Raw genomic sequence first — 22885 nt, 5'->3', positions numbered from 1 at the left:
CATTGTTTTATAAAACTAAAAATAGCATTGTAGGTGGAATAGAAGAAAAGTTTTGGAAAAGTATGTGCTTTATGGTTGACAGAATTTCATCATCTTCCACCATGCTATTTTGGTAAACACATTCAGAAAACAGTTGTTGCTATTATGGGTGTGGGACTTTGTCTCCCAGGGAGTAAACCACTAGCTACAAATAGAACACACTGAAAATCCAACTGGAATTATTGTTACTTATTATATTTCTTCTATGAATCAATTGGTATGTCATCTGACCCAGGCCAATATTCAGGGAAGCCTTTTTTTTTTTTTTCCGCTATCTTTTATCTGTATATCTTCAGTTCTAAAGATTATCATAGAAATGTAAGGAAACTTAGCTAGATGACATAGAATCATCTGCAGCAATGGTTTCTGTAGACCTTGATGGATTTTTGCTGGTCTCTGGTGAAATGAGAAATAAAAGGAAAATATGGTGAATTTTTCCTGAAGTTAGATACGTGATCCTTCATCATTATATTCCTCCTATTTCAATGTTAAAATGGGCTATTTTTAAATAAAATAATGACAGTACAGGGTAGTTTAACATTTTTTTTTAATGTCTTTACTTGGCAAAATAAAAAGTTGGCACCTGATTTGGTAGGACAGGTGTAAGTGTGTGCATTTTAAAGTTGATGTCTCTGCAACATCTCAAGGTTTGGGAACTGCTGATGGAAAACGTACAGACAGGTACATTGAAAATGGATGGCCTTTGATGAATACTTTGGCCCTTTGGTTTCTCTTACTGGGTCGTGTATTTGGCCTGGTGTACACATTGTGTTGTGTTTATATCCTGCATATGGTCTCTGGCCTTATAGTTCTAGTCTCCAAGCTTCCGTTTGTTCCTAGCTGCCTGACCTTGAAGACAAGGAGGGCTGGCTCATCCTTTTGCCTGGCAGGTCCATATTGTCTCCTTGCGTCTTCTCCATTCCTGATTTCCCTTTCCCTGCCTCATTGTATCTTACTGGATTTGTTTCCAAGAAGATCCAGTTATAAAGCCAGCTGACCTTTTAGCTCAGCACTGCTTCTGGCTCTGTAACCAGGTACTGACTTGACAGCTGGTCTGGTTTATTATGAAACCAGCAATAGCTTTGGGTATGGATATTCTAGTAGTGTGCACAGCACTGTGCAGGATGTTACAACACTCAGTCAAATGAGTAAAATATATGCCTGTCCCCTAAGTAAATTGTCAACCACTAAGAATATTAAACACACGATTGTGTATTCTTTTTTTTTTCACTTTTTTTTTTATTGTGGTAAAACACACATAACATAAATTTTACCATCTTAACTTTTTAAGTGTACAGTTCAGTGGTATTAAATACACTCACATTTTTGTGCAATCATCACAACACCCACTCCCATAATTCTTTTCATCTTGTAAAACTGGAACTCTGGACCCCTGAAACAGTAACTCCACATTCTCCCCTCCCCACAGATGCTGTCAGCTTTCTGCCTCTGAATTTGGCTACTCTGAGTACCTCATACAAGTGGACTCCAAAAAGCATTTGTCTTTTTGTGACTGGCTTATTTCATTTAGTATATTGTCTTCAAAACTCATTCATATATTGTAGCATATTGCAGAATTTTCGTTCTTTCTAAGAGTGAATTCACTAGCCCAGTGTATTTTCTTTGTCCATTCATCTGTCAATGGACATTGGGTTGATTCCACATTTTAGCTGTTGTAAGGAATGATGCTGCTATGAATACAGGTGTATAAATATCTCTTTGAGATCTGGTTTCAGTTCTTTCGGTTATATGCTTAGAAGTGGAATTGCTAGATCCTAGAAGTAGAATTGCTGGTAAATTCTATTTTTTAAATTTTTTGAGGAACTGCTGTAATGTTTTCCACAGTGGACCATTTTGCATTCTTACCAACAGTGCATGAGGGTTCCAGTTTCTCTATTTATTGCCAGCACTTCCTGTTTCCTGTTTTTTTTTTTTTTTGATAACCAATCTAATGGGTGTGAGATGGTATTTTCTTGTAGTTTTGATTTGCATTTCCTTAATGATTAATCATGTTGAGTATCTTTTCATGTGCTTATTGGACATTTGTATATCTTTGGAGAAATGTCTGTTTAAGTCCTTTGCCCATTTTTGAATTGGGTTTGTTTTGTTGTTGTTGAGTTTTAGGAGTTCTCTGTAATTCTGTTAATATCTTATCAGATATATGATTTGTAATTTTTCCCCCCTTATTCTGTAGGTTACTTTTTTACTCTGTTGAAAGTATCTTTTGGAGAAAAAAATTTTAATTTTTCTTAAATCCAGTTTGTTTTTTTCTTTTGTTGCCTGTGCCTTTGGTGTCATATCCAAAAAATCATCGCCGAATCCAAGGTCATGAAGCTTTTATCTTATGTTTTCTTCTCAGAGTTTCATTGTTTTAGGTCTCACATTTAGCTTTTTGATGCATTTTTGAGTAAATTTTTTTATATGGTGTCTGGAAAGTGTCCAACTTCATTATTTTGCATGTGGATATCCAGTTTTCTCAGCATCATTTGTTGAAAAGACTGTCCTTATCTCATCGAATGGCTTGGCACCCTTGAGAAAAGGATTTGACCATGTATGTGTGGCTTTACTTCTGGGTTTTCCATTTTATTCCACTGGCCTGTAAGTCTGTGTTTTGCTAATACAAACTGTTTTTGATAACTATAGCTTTGCAATAAGTTTTGAAATCAGTAGTGTGAACTCTTCAGCTTTATTCTTTCTCAAGATTGTTTGGCTATTTGGTGTCCCTTGAGATTCCATTTGAATTTTAGGACCCCCCCCCACAAAAAACATCATTGGGATTTTGATAGGGATTGCATTGGATCTGTATACCACTTTGGGTAGTATTGATACTTTAACAATATTCATCCAATCTATGATCATGCGATGTGTTTATGTCTTTTTCAGTTTCTTTCGGCAATGTTTTGTACTTTTTATCGTATGTCTTTCACTTTGATTAAGTTAATTCCTAAGTATTTTATTCTTTCTGATGTAGTTGTAAATGGAGTTGTTTTTCTAATTTCCTTTTCATATTTTTCATTGTTCATGTATAGAAATGCAACTGGTTTTTGTGTATTGACTCTTGTCCATGATACTTTGCTGGATTCATTTATTCTAACAGTGTGTGTTGGTGGGTATTTTTGGAATTTTCTACAGAGAAGATCATGTCATCTGTAAACAGATAATTTTACTTCTTCCTTTTCAATTTGGATGCCTTTTGTTTCTTTAACTTGTCTAGTTGCTCAGGCTAGAACTTCCAGAACTATGTTGAATGGGTAAAAGTGAGCATCCTTTCCTTGTTCCAGATTATAAAGGAAAAGCTTTCAGTTGTTTACCTTGAGTGTGAGCCTTGCTGTGAGTTTTTCACATACGACCTTTATTTTGCTGAGGAAGTTTTCTTCTATTCCTGGTTTATTGATTGTTTTCATCACAAAAGATGTTGAATTTTGTCAAAGGCTTTTTCTTCATCAATTGAGATGATCATGTGTTGTTTTTTCTCCTTAATTTTGTTGATATGGCATATTACACAGATTGATTTTTTTTTTAAAAGATTTTATTTGAGAGAGAAAGCACACGCAAGCGAGAGCAAGAGAGCAGGAGTAGGGGGAGGGGCAGAGGGAGAAGCAGACTCCCTGTTGAGCAGGAAGCCCAACTCTCTGACTCCCTGGCTGAACCCCAACTCCCTGGGATCATGACCTAAGCTGAAGGCAGACGTTTAACTAACTGAACCAGGCATCCCTACGTGCATTGATTTTTGTATGCTGAACTATCCTTATATTCCAAGAATAAATCCCACTTGATTATAATGTGTAATCCTTTTAATATGCTAATGAGTTCTGTTTGCTAGTATTTTGTTGAGGATTTTTGCATCCATGTATGTCATAAGGGATATTATAGGTCTGTAATTTTTCCTGTGGTGTCATTGTCTGGCTTTAGTATCAAGCTAACGCTGCCCTTATAGAATACATTAGGAAGTGTTCCCTTCTCTTCAATTTTTTGGGAAGGATTGAGAAGGATTGGTATTGCTTCTTTAAGTGTTAGGTAGAATTCACCAGTGAAGCCATCAGGTTCCAGGCTTTTCTTTGTTAGGAGATTTTTGATTACTGATCAAGCTTTTTGGTGGTTATAGACCTATTTAGATTCCCTATTGCTTTGTGACTTGCTCTAGGTAGGTTTTGTGTTTTCAGAAATTTGTCTATTTCAACTAGGTTTTCCAATTTGTTGGTACACAGTTGTTCATAGTACTGTATATTTCTTTAGAATTGTTAGTAATGTCCCGCTTTCATTTCTTGATTGTAGTAATTTGAGTGTTTTTTTCTTAGTCCATGTAGCTAAAGGTTTGTCAATTTTGTGGATCTTTTCCTAGAACCAGCTTTTTTGTTGATTTTCTCTGGTGTTTTGCTATTCTTTATCTCATTCTTCTCTTCTCTAATCTTTATTATTTCCTTCTGCTAGCTTTGGTTTTAGTTTACTCTTTTTCTCTTTTCCTAAGTTATAAAGTTGGGTGTTGATATGAGATCTTTCTTTTAAAAAGAAAAAAGTGTTGACAGCGATAAATTTTCTCTTTTGTACTGCTTTGTCTGCATCCCATAAGTTTTGGTGTGTGGTTATTTTTGTTTTCCTTCATCAGTAAGTATGTTCTCCTTTGATCCATTGGTTGTTTAAACATGTGCTGTTTAATTTCCACAGTTTTGTTCATTTTTGTGTCCTGATTTCCGACTTCATTTTTTGTGTTCAGAGAAGATACTTTTAAATATGGATACTTAATTTTGTCGTAACGTGTGATCTGTCCTGGAATATGTGCCATGTGTATTCTGTTGCTGTTGGGTAGAATGTTCTGTTAGATCTAGATGGTTCATTGTGTTGCTTAGGTTCTCTGTGTCCCTACTTGCCTCCTTTCTGATTTTTCTGTTCGCTATTGAGAGTGGGTATTAAAGTCTCCAGCTACGATTGTAGAACTGTTTCTTTTTTGAATTCTGTCAGTTTTTGCTTCATATTTTGATGGTGTGTCATTAGTGTGTAAATGTTTATCTTTGTTCTGTCTTCTTGTTGTATTGAATCTTTTATCAACTTATAAATGTGCTTCTTTGTCTTGAATTACATTTTTTGATTTAATGCTTGTTTGTGTGGTATTAGTATAGCAACCCCTGTTCTCTGTGGTTATTAAGTGCTTGGGATATCTTGTTCCATCCTTTTACTTTCAACCTGTGTGTGTCTTTGGATCTAAAGCGAGTCTCTTGTGGACAACATTTAGTTGGATCCATGTGTTTTTATTGGTTCTGCCAACCTCTGTCTTTTGATTGGAGAGTTTAATTCATTTGCATTTAATTACTCATAAGGAGGGACTGACTTCTGTCTTTGTGCCGTTTCTTTTCTGTATGCCTTTTGCCCCTAATTTATTGCATTATTGTTTTCCTTTGCATTTAGTTGATTTTTTTATGGCAAAAGTTTTAAGTAACTTTCTCATTTCCTTGTGTTTGTGTTTTGTAGCTGTTTCATTATGATTACCATGGGGATTACATTTAACATCCTACAGTTATAGCATTAATTTGAGTGTACACCAGCTTAATGTCAATGACATGTAAGACCTGTGCATCTTTACAGCTCATCCCCACATCTGTTGTTGTGGGTGCTGAATCCCTCTAGTGAATTGTTCATTTTGCTTCTTGTACTCCTCAGCTCCAGAATTTCTTTTTTTTTATGCTTTCTGCTCTTTTATTTCCATTCTTCATCCATTGTTCTCTTGATTTTTGCATATTTTTTGTTTTGTTTTGTTTTGTTTTTAAAGATTTTTATTTTTATTTATTCGACAGAGATAGAGACAGCCAGCGAGAGAGGGAACACAAACAGGGGGAGTGGGAGAGGAAGAAGCAGGCTCATAGCAGAGGAGCCTGATGTGGGGCTCGATCCCATAACGCCGGGATCACGCCCTGAGCCGAAGGCAGACGCTTAACCGCTGTGCCACCCAGGTGCCCCTATTTTTTGTTCTTTGAACATCTTTAAGACAGTTGTTTTAAAGTCTTTGTCTAGTATATCTGCCATAGGTCTTTTTGGGGGACAGTTTTTGACTTACATTCTTTTCCTTTGGGCCATACTTTCCTGTTTCTTTGTATGTCTTGTGATTTCCCCCCCCACACACACACCTGATATTTGAATCTAATAATCTGGTAACTCGGGAAATCAGAGTCTCCCCCTTCACAGGTTTTGCTGGGTTTTGTTATTGTTTATTTTAATTGTTGTATGCTTTGTTTGTGGTGAGGGTCAGCCTGAGGTATGAATTTAAGATCTTCTCAGGTCTTTTTTGATCCTTTTTCTGGGCGTGTGTGGTCACTGTGTAATTTTGCTCGTATGTGCAGTTGTTTTTGAGTGTCCTAATCTTTAATATCTGGGCTCTCCAAAGGGAAGAAAGTGAAACATGAAGGGAAGAGGAGGGATGCTGTCCCTTTAAATCTTCTGACAGTCACTTCAGCTAGAGAGGTTGAGACTTTTAACAGTGTAGGGAGGTGCTACAATGGCTGTCATGTCTTTATCTTGAGCCTCTGTGTTAAGCGGCAATCAGAGCATCATTCCTGATATTTTGAGGGCAGCATTCTTTTTGCCCACCCTAGCGCCCACATGCTGTGTGTAAGCTGCTCTCAGAACACATGTACAGCTGCCTTGCTACATGGTTGGGGGTAAGGCATGGGCAGGACGGGTAGCTGCTCCTGTGTGCTAAGAGCTGAAATTACCCAAAAGTGGCCATCCAGATCTGCCCCTGGAAGTTGCAAGCTGTTAGCAGACACCAGAGTTCCAAAACTGTTACATCAGACAGATTCTGCAGTTATTCTGAAGGTGAGGACACCCTTTCCTGGAGCTTCCCAATCCCCCATCCGCCTAGGATCCTCCCCACCTATCTTGTGTTCTTATACAAAGTAGGTTTCATCTTAAGAGAGGTAAAGTACAATCAGTGATACAGGAGTTTCAGATAAGATAGATTCATCTTTGGGGACTCCTGGCTGGCTCAGTTGGAAGAGCATGCGACTCTTGATCTCAGGGTCCCAAGTTCGAGCCCCATGTTGGGTGTAGAGTTTACTTAAAAAAGGAAAAAAAAAAAAAGATTTGGGTAAATTTCTTAATCTTTTTCAACTTCAGTTTCCTCTATGAAAATTAGTGATAAAAATAATGATATCAGGATTTCTGTGAGGATGAATGAAACCATGCAAAATGCATGACTGAGTGTTCAGCATTGAGCAACCACCTTTTATTATTGTTAGTAACCCTCTTCCCATCCCCACCTCCACCCAAACCAGGTGATTTTAAAGGTTGTGGTGCTTTTTACATAGATTACTGGGTGGTGATGATAAGGGTAATTGTTTTAAAGGGAATGGGAAATAAGGATATACGGCTTAAATATGTGGGAACATCATTTTGAAGCAAAGGATGTGTCCCTGTAGCTAATGGAGGTAGAATAAGAGAAAATGTAGCTGCAGTTGTTTTTGAATTCAGTGTAAGTAGGAGAAAGTTCAGCTGCTGCTAAGCTCCCTCCCTCCTTCCCTCCCTTCCTTTTTCAAAAAGAAAAGCAATTTCAGAAAGGTAACAGTTGAAGAGAGAGACCATAATTATTAGAAATAGATTTTGGAGTTGGGGACAGAAGATGGAGTCAGTAACCTGTTGGAGAGATTCAGTTTAGGTCAGAGGGTTCCTGGCCGCAGGAAGCTTAAAGAATGTAGGGTTTTGGGACTGTATTTTGTGAGTTTTTGAGGGTGTCAATTTTCCTTTGCTTGTTCAGGATTTTGATCTTGGCAAATGGGTATTATATTATCATTTGAAGATCTAATCAGCTCCTGCTGATAGGAGTATCTTACATTTGTTTAAAAGATCAAAAGGTTTTATAATTTTCCTGCAAATACTTTTAAAACCAACATGAGGGCTCACAATAGTCTATATTTAACAGCCAAGTCTGGCACAACCTACCCTGTGTGAACCTTTTGTTTCCTGAGGTGGTTTTTTTTTTTTTCTTTTTTCTTTTTGGTTTGCTTCATTTTACTTCAATGTGGAAGAATGTGATTGGCCCACAGCATGATTTTTGTAAGGTTTAGCTCTGTAAAGGGTTTATTGTTTTGTAAAGTTGAAGCTTTGAGGAGTACTGTACTTTGTCAGTTGATTAAAAGTAAATAAGGATTGAATTGTATGAATGAAACTGATTAGACTAGTTTGAAGTGTTAATGTCTGAGTCCACAATAATTTTTTTGCATATTAAATGTATTTGTGACCCTAAAATGCAGAGAGAAACAGCATTCTGAGTCACATAGGCTTTTTTTCCTCCACCATAAAAGTATAACTCTGATTTTTAAATTATTTCAGAACTTGTGATATTTAAAGATGCTCTTTAAAAGAAAAAAACCGAATATGTTAAAACTTTTAGTTTTCATTTGCTTTCTGTGGTTTAGGTATTAAATTTGACATTTTGTTATGCATTTGAGCCCTTTGAAATATTTTAATTTGTGAAAATTGTTATTTCATCTCTTTGGTTTCCGTAACTTAAAAATATTCTGCCACAGATGCTTTTTAAGACTTAAGAGTTCTACTGCTAAATTGAATGCTGAATCTGTCTCTGCGTTTGAGGTGTTTCCTTCCTCCTTGGCCTGTGGCCATATGACACCCTTACACCAAGCAGCAGTAGGTATGGTGAGCTCCCTTTACTATTCTGTCGGGACAGTTGAGGGCTCTTCAGGATTTTCCATCTTCCTTGGAGTTTCACAGGCAGCTCGTTTTTGTTTTGGCTTGCAACAGTCAGCCTTCAAAGATCTTTTGTTTTCTGACGGTTGAAGAAGTTGGCTTGATGTTCTTACTCCCAGACAATTATTTAATTGTTTACAGATAACCGAAAGTATCTAGTAAAGGTTTCTATGATGAATCTCTTTATTTTATTGGAAGCTTGTCATGTGGAAATGATTGGTCATTATGCTTCCCAGTGATTGAGAAAATTGTTTTTAACCCAAATATCATCAAAAACTCATTCTTTTCTTCTCTGATTTTGTTGTGCACATTTTTCCTGTGTATTACAACAGATCTCTCTCTTTTTTAAGTGTAAGGCATAGCAGACTTAATGCTTGAGACAGTGCTTTTATAACATGCTTGAAGAAATAGCGCCTTATAGAAATTTTCACTTTATCGAAAGAATATATTTGGATAACTGCAGATAAGGATGAACCTATCTTATACAATAAAGAGTTTAGAACTTCAAAAACATATCACATCAGCAACCCTAATTAACCCCAGGGGAGCAGTTTAGTGAAGAATATTTTGAGTTCTTAATGTAATATTTATACTTACTGGCTTATTTTGATTATTACAAATGTTTCCAAATATCAACTTGTTTTATTAAAATGTTCTAGTGGATTTTCATGAGTAAGTTTTCCATGGGGGATACATTCCCACCTTTGTTAAGTGAGCCAGTAGGAAAATCTGATTTGGTTTCCACAGTTGGTTTAAGCCAACCCATCAGCAACACATCTGTTCCATAAAGTTAGGTACAACCTACAACATGATAATGCATAATTATTTCTTTACAGAATTGTTTAGAACAGTCAAGTTTAACAACCAGTGGCTGACAGTTACCAATCACTTACTAGGTATAGACACTCTTTTAATACTTTACATGTGTTCATCATTGATGTTATAAATGTTTCAAATACACATTTTCCTTTACTTCTGTTTTCCTTCCCCTTCTTCAGACTGGCGTCCCTCAAGACAGTTACTTTTAAGAAATAGCCCAAGTCAGAAATAGTAGTAGCTTTTATTAAGATTGTGCAATTAATTTATGGAGCTCTCCATTGGCAATAGAAATAAGAGAAAGGGGTCAGGAGACGTGAAGTAGTTTCAGGAGGCAAAGAGAGCAGATTCTCTGCAAGAGTGCTGATTTACCCAGAGTGAGTGCCTGTCATTTATATCATTTATATCATAGGTGAAGGAATGGCAGGTCTTGCTGCATTGAACATTACCATGGTGCCACGTAAGAAGGGCAGAGAGAGCAGAATTTAAAAAGATACGGCATATCAAATGAGATGACGACATATTTTGCCCCAGAGCCATCAAAAAAATGAAAAGCGGAATTTGTAAAGAAGGATGAAATGGCTGGTTTGGGCTAGTGGATGGAAAAGCAGCTTAGTCTTAGATTTCCAAAGACTTAAAGAGGGATACACGTGTTTCAGACAACTAACTTCATATGTAGGATGATAAGTACTGGCCATATCTTTGAATACTTGTATCTCATGTCAGATGATTGACTAATTATTATTTGCATCTGTATGTAGGTAGGATGTTTGACACACATTTATTCTGGGGAGTCAGATTGTTACGGAAATAGCATGAAGTTTGAAATTTGGCAGGCCTAGATTTGAATCTCAGCTACATTTGAATCTTCTGAGCAAGCTACTTACTAGACTTCCTCCCCCTGCCCAATTTCACTGAGATATAATTGACATATCACATTGTGTAAGTTCAGAGTGTACAACATAATGATTTGATATATGTCTATACTGTGAAACGCTTACCACAGTAAGTTTGGTTAACAGATTTCACTGTACATGGTTAACATTTTTTTTTCTTGTGATAAAAACTTTATAAGATCTAGTTCTCAGAAATTTTCAAATGTAAGATGCAATATTGATAATTATAATCACCATGCTGTACATTACATCCCCAGAACTTAATTATGCTTGCAACTAGAAGTTTCTACCTTTAGATTACCTTCACCCATTTCCCACCCCCACTCCACTTCTGGCAACCACCAGTCTCTTCCCTGTTTCTATGAGTTTGTTTGTAGATTCCACCCACAAGTGAAACACATTTTGTGTTCTCTGTTGACTTACTTCACGTAGCATAATAAAACCCTCAGTGTTCATCCATGTTGTTGGAAATGGCAGGATTTCCTTCTTTTTTATGGATGAATAATGTTCCATTGTGTATGCGTGTATATGTATACACGCACACCATATGTTTTATTCATCTATTTATCTGTTGGACAATCTTGTTTCTATGTCTTGGCTATTGTAAATAATGCAATGACAATGAGGATGCAGATGTCTGAGATCGTGATTCCCTTTCTTTTGGGTATATACTCAGAAGTGGAATTGTTGTATTTTTGACTTTTGGTGGAACCTCCATACTGTTTTTATAGTGGCTGTACCAATTTACATCCCCACCAACAGTGGCCAGATGTTCCCTTTCTTTTCTCTACATCCTTACCAACAGTTGTTATCTTTTGTCTTTTTGATGATCGCCTTCCTAACAGGTGTAAAGTGCTATCTCATTGTGGTTCTGATTTACATTTTCTTGATGACTGGTGATGTTGAGCCCCTTGTCATGTACCTGTTGACCATTTGTATGTCTTCTTTGGAAATGTCTATTCAGATCCTTTGGCCAATAATCAAATATTTGAATCACTTATTACATTTTTAATTAGATATGTGGTTTGAAAATATTTTCTTCCATTCCGTAGGTTGCCTTTTCATTTTGTTGATCACTTCTTTTGCTGTGAAGAAGCTTTTTAGTTTGATGTAGTCCCACTTGTTTATTTTTGATTTTGTTGCTGTGCTTTAAGTTGTCACATCCGAGAATCATTGCCAGGACCCATGTCACCAGGGAGTTTCTTCCTGCGTTTTTTTTCTAGAACTTTTACGGGTTTTGGTCTTACATATAAATCTTTAATCCATTTGAAATTAATTCATGTGAGTGGTATAAGACAGTGGTCTAGTTTCATTCTTTTGCAGGAGAACATCCAGTTTCCCTGGCAACATTTATTGAATAGACTAACCTTTTCTCCTTTGAATGTTCTTGGCTCCTTTGTCAAATATTAGTTGAGTGTATGTGCATAGGTTTATTTCTGGGCTCTTCTCTTCCATTTGTCTATTTGTCCGTTTTTATGTCAGTACCATACTCTCTTCATCACTGTAGCTTTAGCATATTGTGTGAAATCAGGAAGTGTGATGCTTCCTAGCTGTGTTCTTCTTTCTCAGGACTGTTTTGGTTATTATTAAGAGTCTTTTGTAGTTCCAGACTAATTGTAAGATTGTTTTCTCTGTTTCTGTAAAAAATGCCGTTGGAATCTTATATTGAGCCTATAGATACCTCTGAGTAGTATGGACATTTTAACAGTATTAAATCTTCCAATCCATGAGTATGGACTCTTTTTCCAATTATTTGTATCTTCTTCAGTTTCTTTCATCATTGTTTTATTATTTTCAGTGTACAGGTTTTTTACCTCCGTGGTTAAATTTTTTCCTATGTATTTTATTGTTTTTGGTGTTATTGTAGATGAGATTATTTACTTTATTATTTCTTTTTCAGATAAATTGTTAGTGTATAGAAATGCTACTTTTTTTTTTTTTTGTATGTTGATTTGGTATCCTCTAACTTTACTGAATTCATTGATTAGATCTAACAGGTTTTTGGTGGAGGTTTAGGATTTTTTGTGGATAAGATCATGTCATCTACAGGGGCACCTGGGTGGCTCAATCTGGTAAGCGTCTGTCTTAGGCTCAGGTCATGGTCCCAGAGTCCTGGGATTGAGCCTCGCGTTGGGCTTCCTGCACTTCTCCCTTTCCTCCAACTGTTTTTGCGCTCTCTCCCTCTCAAATAAATAAATAAAATCTTTTAAAAAATCATGTCATCTGTGAACATAATTTTACTTCTTTTCTGATGAAGATCCTTTTTATTTATTTTTCTTGTCTAATTATTCTGGCTAGGACTTACACGACTGTGTTGAATAGTAATGGGAAGAGTGGATGCTTTTGTCTTGTTTGTTGTCTTGGAGGAAAAGCTTTGACCCTTTCACCATTGAGTGTGATGTTAGCTGTGGGTTTGTCATGTATGGTTTTTATTGTAGCACAGTATTCTATACCCAGTTTGTTTAGCATTCTTATTATGATTGGATGTTGAATTTTGTCAGTTTTTCTGCATCCATTGAGATGAACATATGATTTTTATCTTCAATTCTATTAATGTGTTATAGCACATTTCTTCATTTGTATGTGTTGAACCATCCATTTCTGAGGGATGAATTCCACTTGATCGTGGTGTGTGATTCTTTTAGTACGCTGTTGAATTTGGTTTGCTAGTATTCTGTTGAGATTTTTTGCATCTGTATTCATGAGGGATATTCACATGTAGTTTTCTTGTCTTAAAATGTCCTTATCTGGCTTTGATATCAGGATAGTAATAACCTCGTAAAATGAGTTTGAGAGTGTTCTCTCCTCTTCTGCTTTTTGGAAGAGTTTGAAAAGGATTGGTATTCATTGTTTTTAAATGTTTCATAAAATTTATCAGTGAAACTATGTATTCCTGTGCTTTTCCATGGTGGGATATGATTCACTCTCTTTACTCATTATTGATCTATTCAGATTTTCTATTTCTTCATGACTTAATCTTTGTAAGTTGTATGTTTCTAGGAATTGGAGCATTTTTTTCTAGATTGTCCATTTCTTCTAGATGTCTTCCAGATTGCTGTATAGCAACCGTATATGCTGTATAGTTGTTAATAGTAGAATCTCATGTCTCATTGTATTTCTGTGGTATCAGTTGATTATCAGACATTTTTGAAGTAGATTCTTCATCTGTAAGATGGGGATAGTAACACTGAACTCTAGAATGACGAATGAGATACTGTGTATAAAACATCCAGGAAAGTGATGCTCAGTCAAGACTAAACAAAAGTGAGTTACTCTCCAGGAGAAACCAGCAACGGTCTTCTCTTTTCCCTTCTCATGGAAATTGAAAAGAGAAGACCTATAGCAACTGGGAGACTAGAATTTGTGCTCATAAGAGAGAGAGGCCACAATCTGTGTTTTATCTTAAAAAAAAATGTTAATGCTTAGGAAGAAAAGAATGTTAGTGTTTTAAGATTATGTAGTTGGATAAATGGTAAAAATCATTTCAAAATATATGTGTTACTTAAGAGTGCCATGCAAAAATGATCAGAAATGAAGCATGGCAGGACATCTGGGTGCCTCAGTCAGTTAAGCGTCTGCGTTCAGCTCAGGTCATGATCTCAGGGTCCTGGGATTGAGCCTCTTGTTGGGCTCCCTGCTCAGCGGGGTGTCTGCTTCTCACTCTGCCTCTCCTCCTGCTCCTGCTTTCTCTCTCACTCTCTTTCTCTCAAATGATTCAAAATCTTGTAAAAAAAGAAATTAAGCATTGCATATTTGGCCACTGAAACAGTGATTCATATGTATCTCATAGTCAGATATTAACAGAATTACACATTGGTCAGGTTCAATTATTAAAAGTTCATTTTTTCCCCTTATTTTGAAATTTTAAAGCATTTGTATAATGATGGTGTTTTAAAACCTTGCTGTTCATTATAGCAGTTGAATCAATGAAGAGTTTTTTTCTTGTTTGGTTTTGTTTGGTGTTGTTGAGACTTTTGGGCATAGGACTGTTTTATTATGTTGTAACTATTTCTTTTATAATAAGAAAATTTGTCTAAATTATATTTAAAAATTATGAGAGTAGAGCCAGTGTTTTAGTTTTTCGAGATAATTCTTTATCATGTTTACAGACTGTTGGGTAATCTATTTTTTTATTTTTCAAAACTAATGTCATTCTCCTTGTTTACTTTCTCTAATATAATCCTAGGGAGTATTCATTGGACTTGTTTTAATATATTTTTTTCTGATTTCAGGAGTGAAAAATGTTATCTGAAAATTTTTAAGGGTGTATATTTTTTTACGAGAATTCTATGTTGCCTATTTATTCTTATATCATTAGTTAAAAGTTAAATGAATGTGCTTTATTATTTCTAAATGATACAGTATATATAAGCAAACCTAAATGTCTATTTTTACAACGGCCAAGCAATGTCAGTGGTTTAAAAAAAAATGTGGATGTTGAATTTCTTCCGATTAATCATTGTAAGCATTTATAAGCTTTGTTCCTCATCGATAATGTTCATTTGAAGATAATACTGTGTGATTTGTGCAATCATTTTTGAATAGTTGAAACTTAAAAGAATTACAAATTGTAAATTTCTGTGCCTTCTGGAAATAAAACAAGTATGAAGTATGATAGATACCGGTTTTTTAGTATTTCTCATATAAAGTGGCATGTGTTACTAAAATAACATCTTGGTGTAAGTTTTAGGTTTTTTTCCATGTTAAGTGTATACTATCTTTTTTAAAAAATTTGAGCCTAGTTTATTGCTATCATTTGAACAGGTGTCTCAATGCTTGTACCTACTGCAAAACTAAACACGCCAGAGGAAATTTGGCCAGTTACCCAATTGACGAACTAGTAGAAAGAGCCAAACAGTCTTTTCAAGGTAAGAGTTTCCAGAATTATGTGTGATTTTAGTCTTCTTAATAAATTATAATAGTCTTCTAAATAACCTGTCACTTTAAATACATGCTGCGTTAGCTTTCTGAAGAGTTCATAAGTATTTTAGCCTCTACAGCAGAAATGTTACCAGATTCAGTGAACCAGGTTCTAGTATTCGTGTTGCTCTTCTTTTACCACTCTTCCATTTTCTTCTGATGTATTTTGAACTTTGTCACCCATTTTCGCTTCATAGAAAAGACAAAAAATAAAAATGAAATCCATGACCGTCTGATGTGTTAAGACTTTTGTGGACTGAGTGAAGTATTTTTCAAGATTTCTACCTCTTCCTTTGCTAATTTTTGGGCCATTTGGAATGTAGAGTGAATAAATGTTTCCAGGAGTCTTGAAAAAGGTAGATTTTACTATCAGTCAATACAGATAACCCTGTTTATCTGCAGTACATTGGACCAGCAAAGAGTGGTATGGGTAGAGAGTTCTAATGAGAATTATTCTTTGTGTGGGTGTCCAGCTACGTCTGAATCATCACTTGCTGGAAAATGTGATTGTTTAGGTATCTCTCAGCATATAGTAAGACTTATCTTTAACATGAGTCACAGTTGTGTTGACACATAACTGCTTTTAAACCATAAACTTCCTCTTTTGTCTCTGTTTATAGTATGTGTGTATAACATTGGTGTGTCTTTATACCCAACATGATATAATCTATTGTCTCATAATCTTGTGGGTTAATAGTTATTGGCGATGTACTTTTCCTTTTAGGAAGTGACTTTAAGTGCTCCTTTCAGTACTTCACACCCTAGAAATGAAAGTATGAGTTCTGAACACGTTTCTTTATTTAAGCTATGTAAAGCTTTTATCAACATGAATTTGGAATGCTCTTTATAATAGAAAACTACCCTTGATTGATTTATTAACACTTCCCAACAATTTTTTTCTATTTTTACATTCTTAGTTCAGTCCCTTCCTTCATTCCCATTCAACTTATATTGAACAAGAAATAAAAGGCAGCTCATTGACTCCTGCCAGTGTTCTGTTTTAGAGCCAGGTAATTATCTAATCTGAAGAACAGTCTGAGTGTCTTTTGTACAACATGACTGTGTTAAGGCGTGTTCAGAAAGGGCATAAATTTGCACAGAAATCTAATCTATTTGAAAAATGATGCCTTTGCTGGCATTCTAAATTGGTGTTTATTTTTCCATGTATCTGTCAAAAAATGGGGATATTAAAACTGTATGATCTATCCACCAAACACTGCAAATTGGTAGGAGTACAAATTAGTTCTTTCAAAGTACTTTTCCAACGTTATGCATTTCTATCCGCAGCTAAATATAACTCTTAAAAATCTTCTCACTTTACTGTGAAAATTTATTTTAAAGATCTAAAATTGATAAATCACCACGAAGGAAGTGAAGATACTCTCTTGGCTCCCTTATATCTATCTTCACCTATAACCTATCCTAACATTTTGATGTGATTGCCTTATGACTTAGTATGGACACAATGATTGATTGATTGATTGACTTTTATTTAATTTCAATTAATTAACGTATAGTGTATTATTACTTCCAGAAGTAGAGATCAGTGATTCAACAGTCTTATATAACACCCAGTGCTCATTACATCACAGGCCCTCCTTAATTAGACACAATCATGTATTACGTTTGACTTGAGGTAAAAACCAGAAAAGAATAATCATAGCTTTTATAAACTAATCATAGAATTTTTCTAAAGGTATCCAACTCAGTTCTCTGATTTATCTTATTTATCTTTAGAAATGCCCTCTGAGCAATAGAAGTACAGGGTGTGATTTCGGTCAGACTTTATTGTCGCTTAGCATCATCATAGCCCAGTGGGTTGGGCCAGTTAAGGTGAGCGTTACGAAGAATATATCAGAGGTTAGCAGTGATGTAGTGTTTATTCATAGAGAAAGCCTTCGAAGAGATTTGTTTAGTATTGCTTTCATCATCACAAGTGTGTGTTTGTGTATGTGTGTGTAGGTGGGTGTATTGCCTTTTTATTCCCAACCATGAGATGTTTGCCATGTAACATCTTTCTGTTGTCTTGTTATCTGTATATTAGAGCTGAAACTGAATGCTACTTTTTGGACTGGAGTGGTGAGCTCATTTGATTGATGTATGGTAGTGTTCCTAAAATATTGAGGTCATAACTTCCTAGACAAGCCAGGGTGGTTAGGAAAACTTTAAGTCATTAGGTTTTCGATGCTCTTTGCCATAGGAGAGTTTGAAGTTGAAACAGTGTTCTGCTGCTGACCAGCCACCAGGGTCTGAAGAAGGTGCTTGGCCCCCTTCAGGCCATGGTTTTCTCGTTACTGTGACATTTAGTATTGTTTGTTGTTAGAATTCGAGATAATGTACAGGAAGTAATTGGCTGTGTTCTCCTTGTGAAGAAGACGTGCTACTTAAACTGAAGGAATTTAAAGTGAATCCAAGAAGTCTAATTTTGAGTGAGAATATTGAAACATCTGTAACAGACATTAATGACTAGAGTCAAAGAACAGATTTTCCTTTGCTGCTGAAACATGTTTTAGGAAAAATGCCTCTATAGATAGAAACTATTTGGTGTAACTGTTACCTTTCATTCTCTTAGTTTGAGAAAAGCAAATTCATGCTGAGAACGGCCTTATATTCTTTTTCCACTATAGGAAGTACCCGTGGATAGCTCACATGTTAAAGACATGGAGTAGTTCATTATCTTTTTTTCTGCAAAAGACATTGGGATATTACCGATCTTACAGACTTTCTGTATGTGAGCTTTAAAATTGTGAAGAATAATTACGAAGGAAAATATAATAGAAAAATTCTCTCTTATGTCTGTGACTTTTGCATATTTGGTTCCTTAATAATTCAGGTGTTAGGAATATTCTTTGAGCTAGAACCGCTTAGATTCTGTACGACACCATTATTATTAAATGGCCCTATAATTAATAATAAACAGTATGGTTTTTTGAAAGGCTACTTTAAGATGGAAATCCTAAATATGCTGCCAATAAATTTTAGTGTGAAAGCCACTCTGTCAGTGCAAGTTAAATTTCCCATCCTGAAAAGTTAATTTCCTTTCTTTTTCTTGAAGTTTTTGATGACTGTGTGTCAGAAATACCAAATGACTTTTAAAAACTCTGAACCAGGTATAGAATGGAGATAGAACCCCGATTGCCTGTCATATGATGCAATAAGAGCACAATTTCTTTCTAAATAGCGTATCTATGAAACATTTTATATTCCTAAAACTTTATTTCTTAGTAGTCTAATGAATGAAGAGACTAAGGGCTGACCCAAAGGCAAGGGGAGCATTCAGAAGAGATTCTGAAATAATCATGAAATCATTCTGAATGTACAGTGGATTCCCAAAGCACCAAAAATATACTGACTGTACATTCAGCTGCCAAAAAATGAGAAAAAGAGCTCATGAAATTTTGAAAGGATAGTATTAAAGTCAAAATTATTTATATTTCTAAATAGGAACTTATTTTGCCTTTTACAAATAATACATATTTGTGTGTGTGTGTGTGTGTGTGTACATTTAGTTTATATTTAGTTGGTTTCCTAGCTTCGTTTTTGTTTTTGTTTTTTTCTTTTTCTTTCAACCCAGTCCCCTTGACATTTTCACCATCTCAACATGTTTATCATTTCTGTGGCCATTTTTGAATATAAGATTTATCAGGTAACTTGAGCTTCTCCTCTCATTGTTCTAACAGCCTGTGGGGAAACATTTCCCCTCACCTCCTCACCTCTGCTGAGATTTAGGTGTTAAAAATTCCTGGGCATCGCGGTGTTTGGGGACTGGGGCTTGACATGGTTGCATTTTAGATATCTAGAAAAACATGTCAAGTTGTGACCAGGACTTTGTTGGGGCCAGGATGAATTTACAAGCTAGTGTTTTCTAGGATATTTGTATTGATTTTTCTCTAGCAGCTAATCAATCAGTTTCAGTTGTATAAGTGATAGAGCAAACCTTTTTAAGCGTGCTGGGTAAGTGGTGTGGAAACAACACCTTTCACTGCCGTCTCTGGAATCAAAATGTAGAGATGATGGATGAGCTATTTTTATAGCGATTGTGTGCTTTTCTAGATCTCATTGTGTGTTGCTACTTTTTCTCTCCCTCATAAATCTGAAAAACCCTAGCAGGAGAAGTGGCGTAAACCGGTTATGGAAAGGTAAATAAATTAAGATGAGATATTCAAAGCAGGGAGAAAATTTCTTGGTGTTTAGTGATTTTAGTATTAATGTTGAAATAAAAAAAATGATTTCCGTTTTATTTGAGACTTGTAAAGATACTGTCCGTTGTGTGTAAAATTAATTATGAAATGCAACTGGAAAACATTACTTCCTGACCTTTTATGTAGGAAAGAATATGAGCAGTATTTGATTTTTGGAATTTTTAGATTTTGTATGAACTTTGGTTGTTGAGTTTTACAGTTTATATCGAGGCACATTTGACTCATCACTGTAAGCAGTGATTGCTATATATTGATTTGGATCTGAGATTAGAAAAGTGACCAATAATTGCATCCTGTTAATTTATATGGCAGTTATTTTAATGTCTCTTTTACTCCTTTATCTTTCATTTGTGCTATGTTGATATAAAGAAATTTATTTCTTCTATAGGATTAATAATGTTAATTTATGTGTTTATTATACATTGTCAACTTCCAGGGAGGATTTTAGGCAGCTTATATTAAAGGATTGTGCATGTAATGGACCCTGAAAATAAAAGCTGTATAAAATGTTGTATTGTGTTTGCAAAGAGGGAAGATAATTTTACAAACTGATGAATCCTGGCTCTACAGAAGAATAAGGAAATATAGTGATTTATATACTTTGAGATGAGTGTGTAAAAGGAAGTATATAGTTTATACTGAGGCAGGGACATGTTTTGAGGCTGTAGACACTAAGAAAAATTATTTTCCTTTTATAAGAGACATTGAATAATACAGTTAAAATGCTTTTAGCTGGTCATATATAGAAATTCAAGATATAGTCTCTACATGGCCTTTTCTTCTGTTGATTCTTTAAAAAAAACCCAAATATAATATTAAATTGTAACTTTTCAAAAAAGTTTTAGTGGGAGAGTTAAATGTGATGTGCATAATACATATAACTTGATAGGGGGACGTGATGCCTAAATAATTAGGTGTCAGATATTCGATTTAAATAAGCTGAGATTAATCACTTTGATTTCAGAGAATGCTAGTTAAATCTGTCCTTGGCAAAGCAGAGTATAATTTACCTGGCCTTTGCCTATTCAGATCTCTGAGTTTCTCAGACAGTGGTGTTCAAGTCTTTCTCTCCCTTTTTTTTTTTTTAAAGTAATAAAGGAAATCCTTTCTTCAAATGAAATTTGAAAAGTAAAAGCCGAGCCACCATGGTTTTAGTAGAGATGAGGCCCTGTTCAGTGAGCCCCTTACCTCAAAGGCCTGGCCTCAGAACCTTTAGAATCCAGCCTGAATTGGCCGGCTTACATTGGTATCTCCCCGGTGCACAGGTTTTCCCCGCTCTGCACAAGGAGAGCATGCCCATGAAACACTTCGTGAGCCGAGGTGGCATAAAGCAGAGAAGCAATATGGAAGAAATTTTGAGTATTTCCCAGACCCCAAAAATAACCCCTCTTAGGCTTTACTGATATCCTAGGACAGACACATCATGCCACCAGATCCACAAAGTCAGCGGAGCTAAACACAGATGCTCACAGACACAGCTCAGCGCTGGGCGGCTTGGTGCTGGGAGGCTGAGTGTGCTTTCCTGGGAAGGAACTCTGAGGGACCACTCGCTTGCAGTGAGCGGAAAACAGGTAGGAATGTAGGCCTTTCATAAAAAGCAGAGTGGCCTCCGTGAGCCTTAGGACCATGGGAGATTCCCCGTGTTCCTTAACACACCAGTCCAGTGTGGCAGACGTTTTCTCGAAAGGGCTGGATAGTAAGTGTTTTAGGCGTGGTGGACCCGAAGGCCTCTGTTGGAACTGTTCGTTTCTGCCCTCAAAGCATGAAAGCAGCCACAGACAATACATAAATGAATGGGTGTGGCCGTGTTCCATTAAAGCTGTATTTATAACAGGAATTATGGATGAAAGGGCTCATTGGTCACCTTTGGGGAAAGCTAACTTGAACAAATTAGAGCAGACTATCTCTGGCAGAACTTCTGTTGTTTCCAATATGCTAATATATGTCATAAATCGTAAGAGAAGGGGGGTGTGCTTGGTCTTTAGGGCCTAATGTTGATCTCGAAGAGATTGGTGTTCTCAGTCTCGCTGTTCATTTTAGTCACTTGGCAATTATAACACCAAAACCAGACTGATGTCTGTGTCCCATTCCTGACAATCACACCACGCTTTCTGTGGACGGGGAGCCTAGCACTTTCTAGAATACAGGTGAGTCTGATGTACAGCTGGAGCTGAGAACTGGAGCTGAGAACCACTAGCTGAGAGAACTTTTGGTGGAAGCTGTGAAATGAGCTGACCCTCTCCCCTCCACTGAGAGGGGTCTCAAGGAAGAGACCCTGGTTGATGAGTAAGGAATGAGCTGATTTGGGGAGGGGGGAGGGGCAACACAAGTGCTTTCAGTTTGCCAGCACCCCCCTGCCCAAGTCAGCAGAGGGTTTCAGAATGCAAAGATGCTTAATTAAGGTAAAAGGGGCAATGATTTCTGTTATCCCCTAAGGTATCGCAAAAGGGTCAGCTGACACTGAGTGAGTATTTACTATGCTGTCTGGGAACTAAAAAGATGAAAAATGAAAAAACAAATACATATTTCTTGTCATTAAGGAGCTTCTCCTAGTTTGGGACAGGAGAGCAAGTTGGGCTAATGAAAACTAACGTCCCCAGAACCAGGAAGCAGGTAACAAAAATCTCTGAGCCTTTTGACATATATAAGCGCCTGTATTTCCAAAACGTCCATTATGTATGTGGGGCGGTGTCCACCAATTGACCACACCTGCATTACCTCTCCGCCTTCTCTAACTCTCCGCCCTGTTACCAAATAACTAGGCTTCTCCTCATGATCCTTCTTGGTAGAGGTCTTGTCAGCCACTGCCGCTGGGGTATGCTTAGTATCCTAAATAGAGTCTACTTGCCGTTCTGAATCTTGGGGTTCTGTGATGCTAGCAGTGTGTGAGAGAGGAACTGAGCCATGACTCCTTCATTGAAGTAACCGTTGCAACTATAGTTATTTTTCCATTCATTTGACAAGTATTTGTTGAGCATTTGTCAGAAACAGTTCCTGTTTCTGGTAATAGGCACATGCTTTAGAAAAGTGCGGCTAACCATACATTATCATAATCAGCCTTTGATTACTGCTGCCGATAAGATAGGGAGGCCACTGGGTGAGGCTTGCTGACCCTTGAGCGAACAGCTTATCTTTGCTGTGGGAAACAAGGATGCGGTCCTGAGGCTGTTCTGCAGAATGGCATCTGTTTTTAAGTGTCTGGATTTTCCTAGTTCAGAGAACATATCATCCAAAGTACAGAGAACTTGGAGCTTCTGGGAATACCTTTTTATATCCGTCCAGAGGAAATCTAAGGTGTCATCAGTCCCCCACTGTTAG

At 36.4% G+C, this 22885-nt stretch overlaps 1 protein-coding gene across 4 annotated transcripts in view; it reads left to right on the top strand.

Annotated features, from left to right (window-relative positions):
* Nucleotides 1-22885, top strand: part of CDKAL1 (CDK5 regulatory subunit associated protein 1 like 1) — a 623544-nt gene that overhangs the window by 273538 nt on the left and 327121 nt on the right. For all 4 annotated transcript variants that reach the window (XM_034660262.1, XM_034660260.1, XM_034660263.1 and 1 more), the window contains one exon: nt 15210-15313. In XM_034660262.1, the coding sequence (XP_034516153.1) occupies nt 15210-15313 (104 nt within the window). The remainder of the gene's footprint in view (nt 1-15209; nt 15314-22885) is intronic.

Source organism: Ailuropoda melanoleuca, chromosome 5 (assembly GCF_002007445.2).
Source record: "Ailuropoda melanoleuca isolate Jingjing chromosome 5, ASM200744v2, whole genome shotgun sequence".
In the NCBI taxonomy this organism is placed as follows: Eukaryota; Metazoa; Chordata; class Mammalia; order Carnivora; family Ursidae; genus Ailuropoda; species Ailuropoda melanoleuca.
This window is presented reverse-complemented; position numbering and strand designations above follow the sequence as displayed.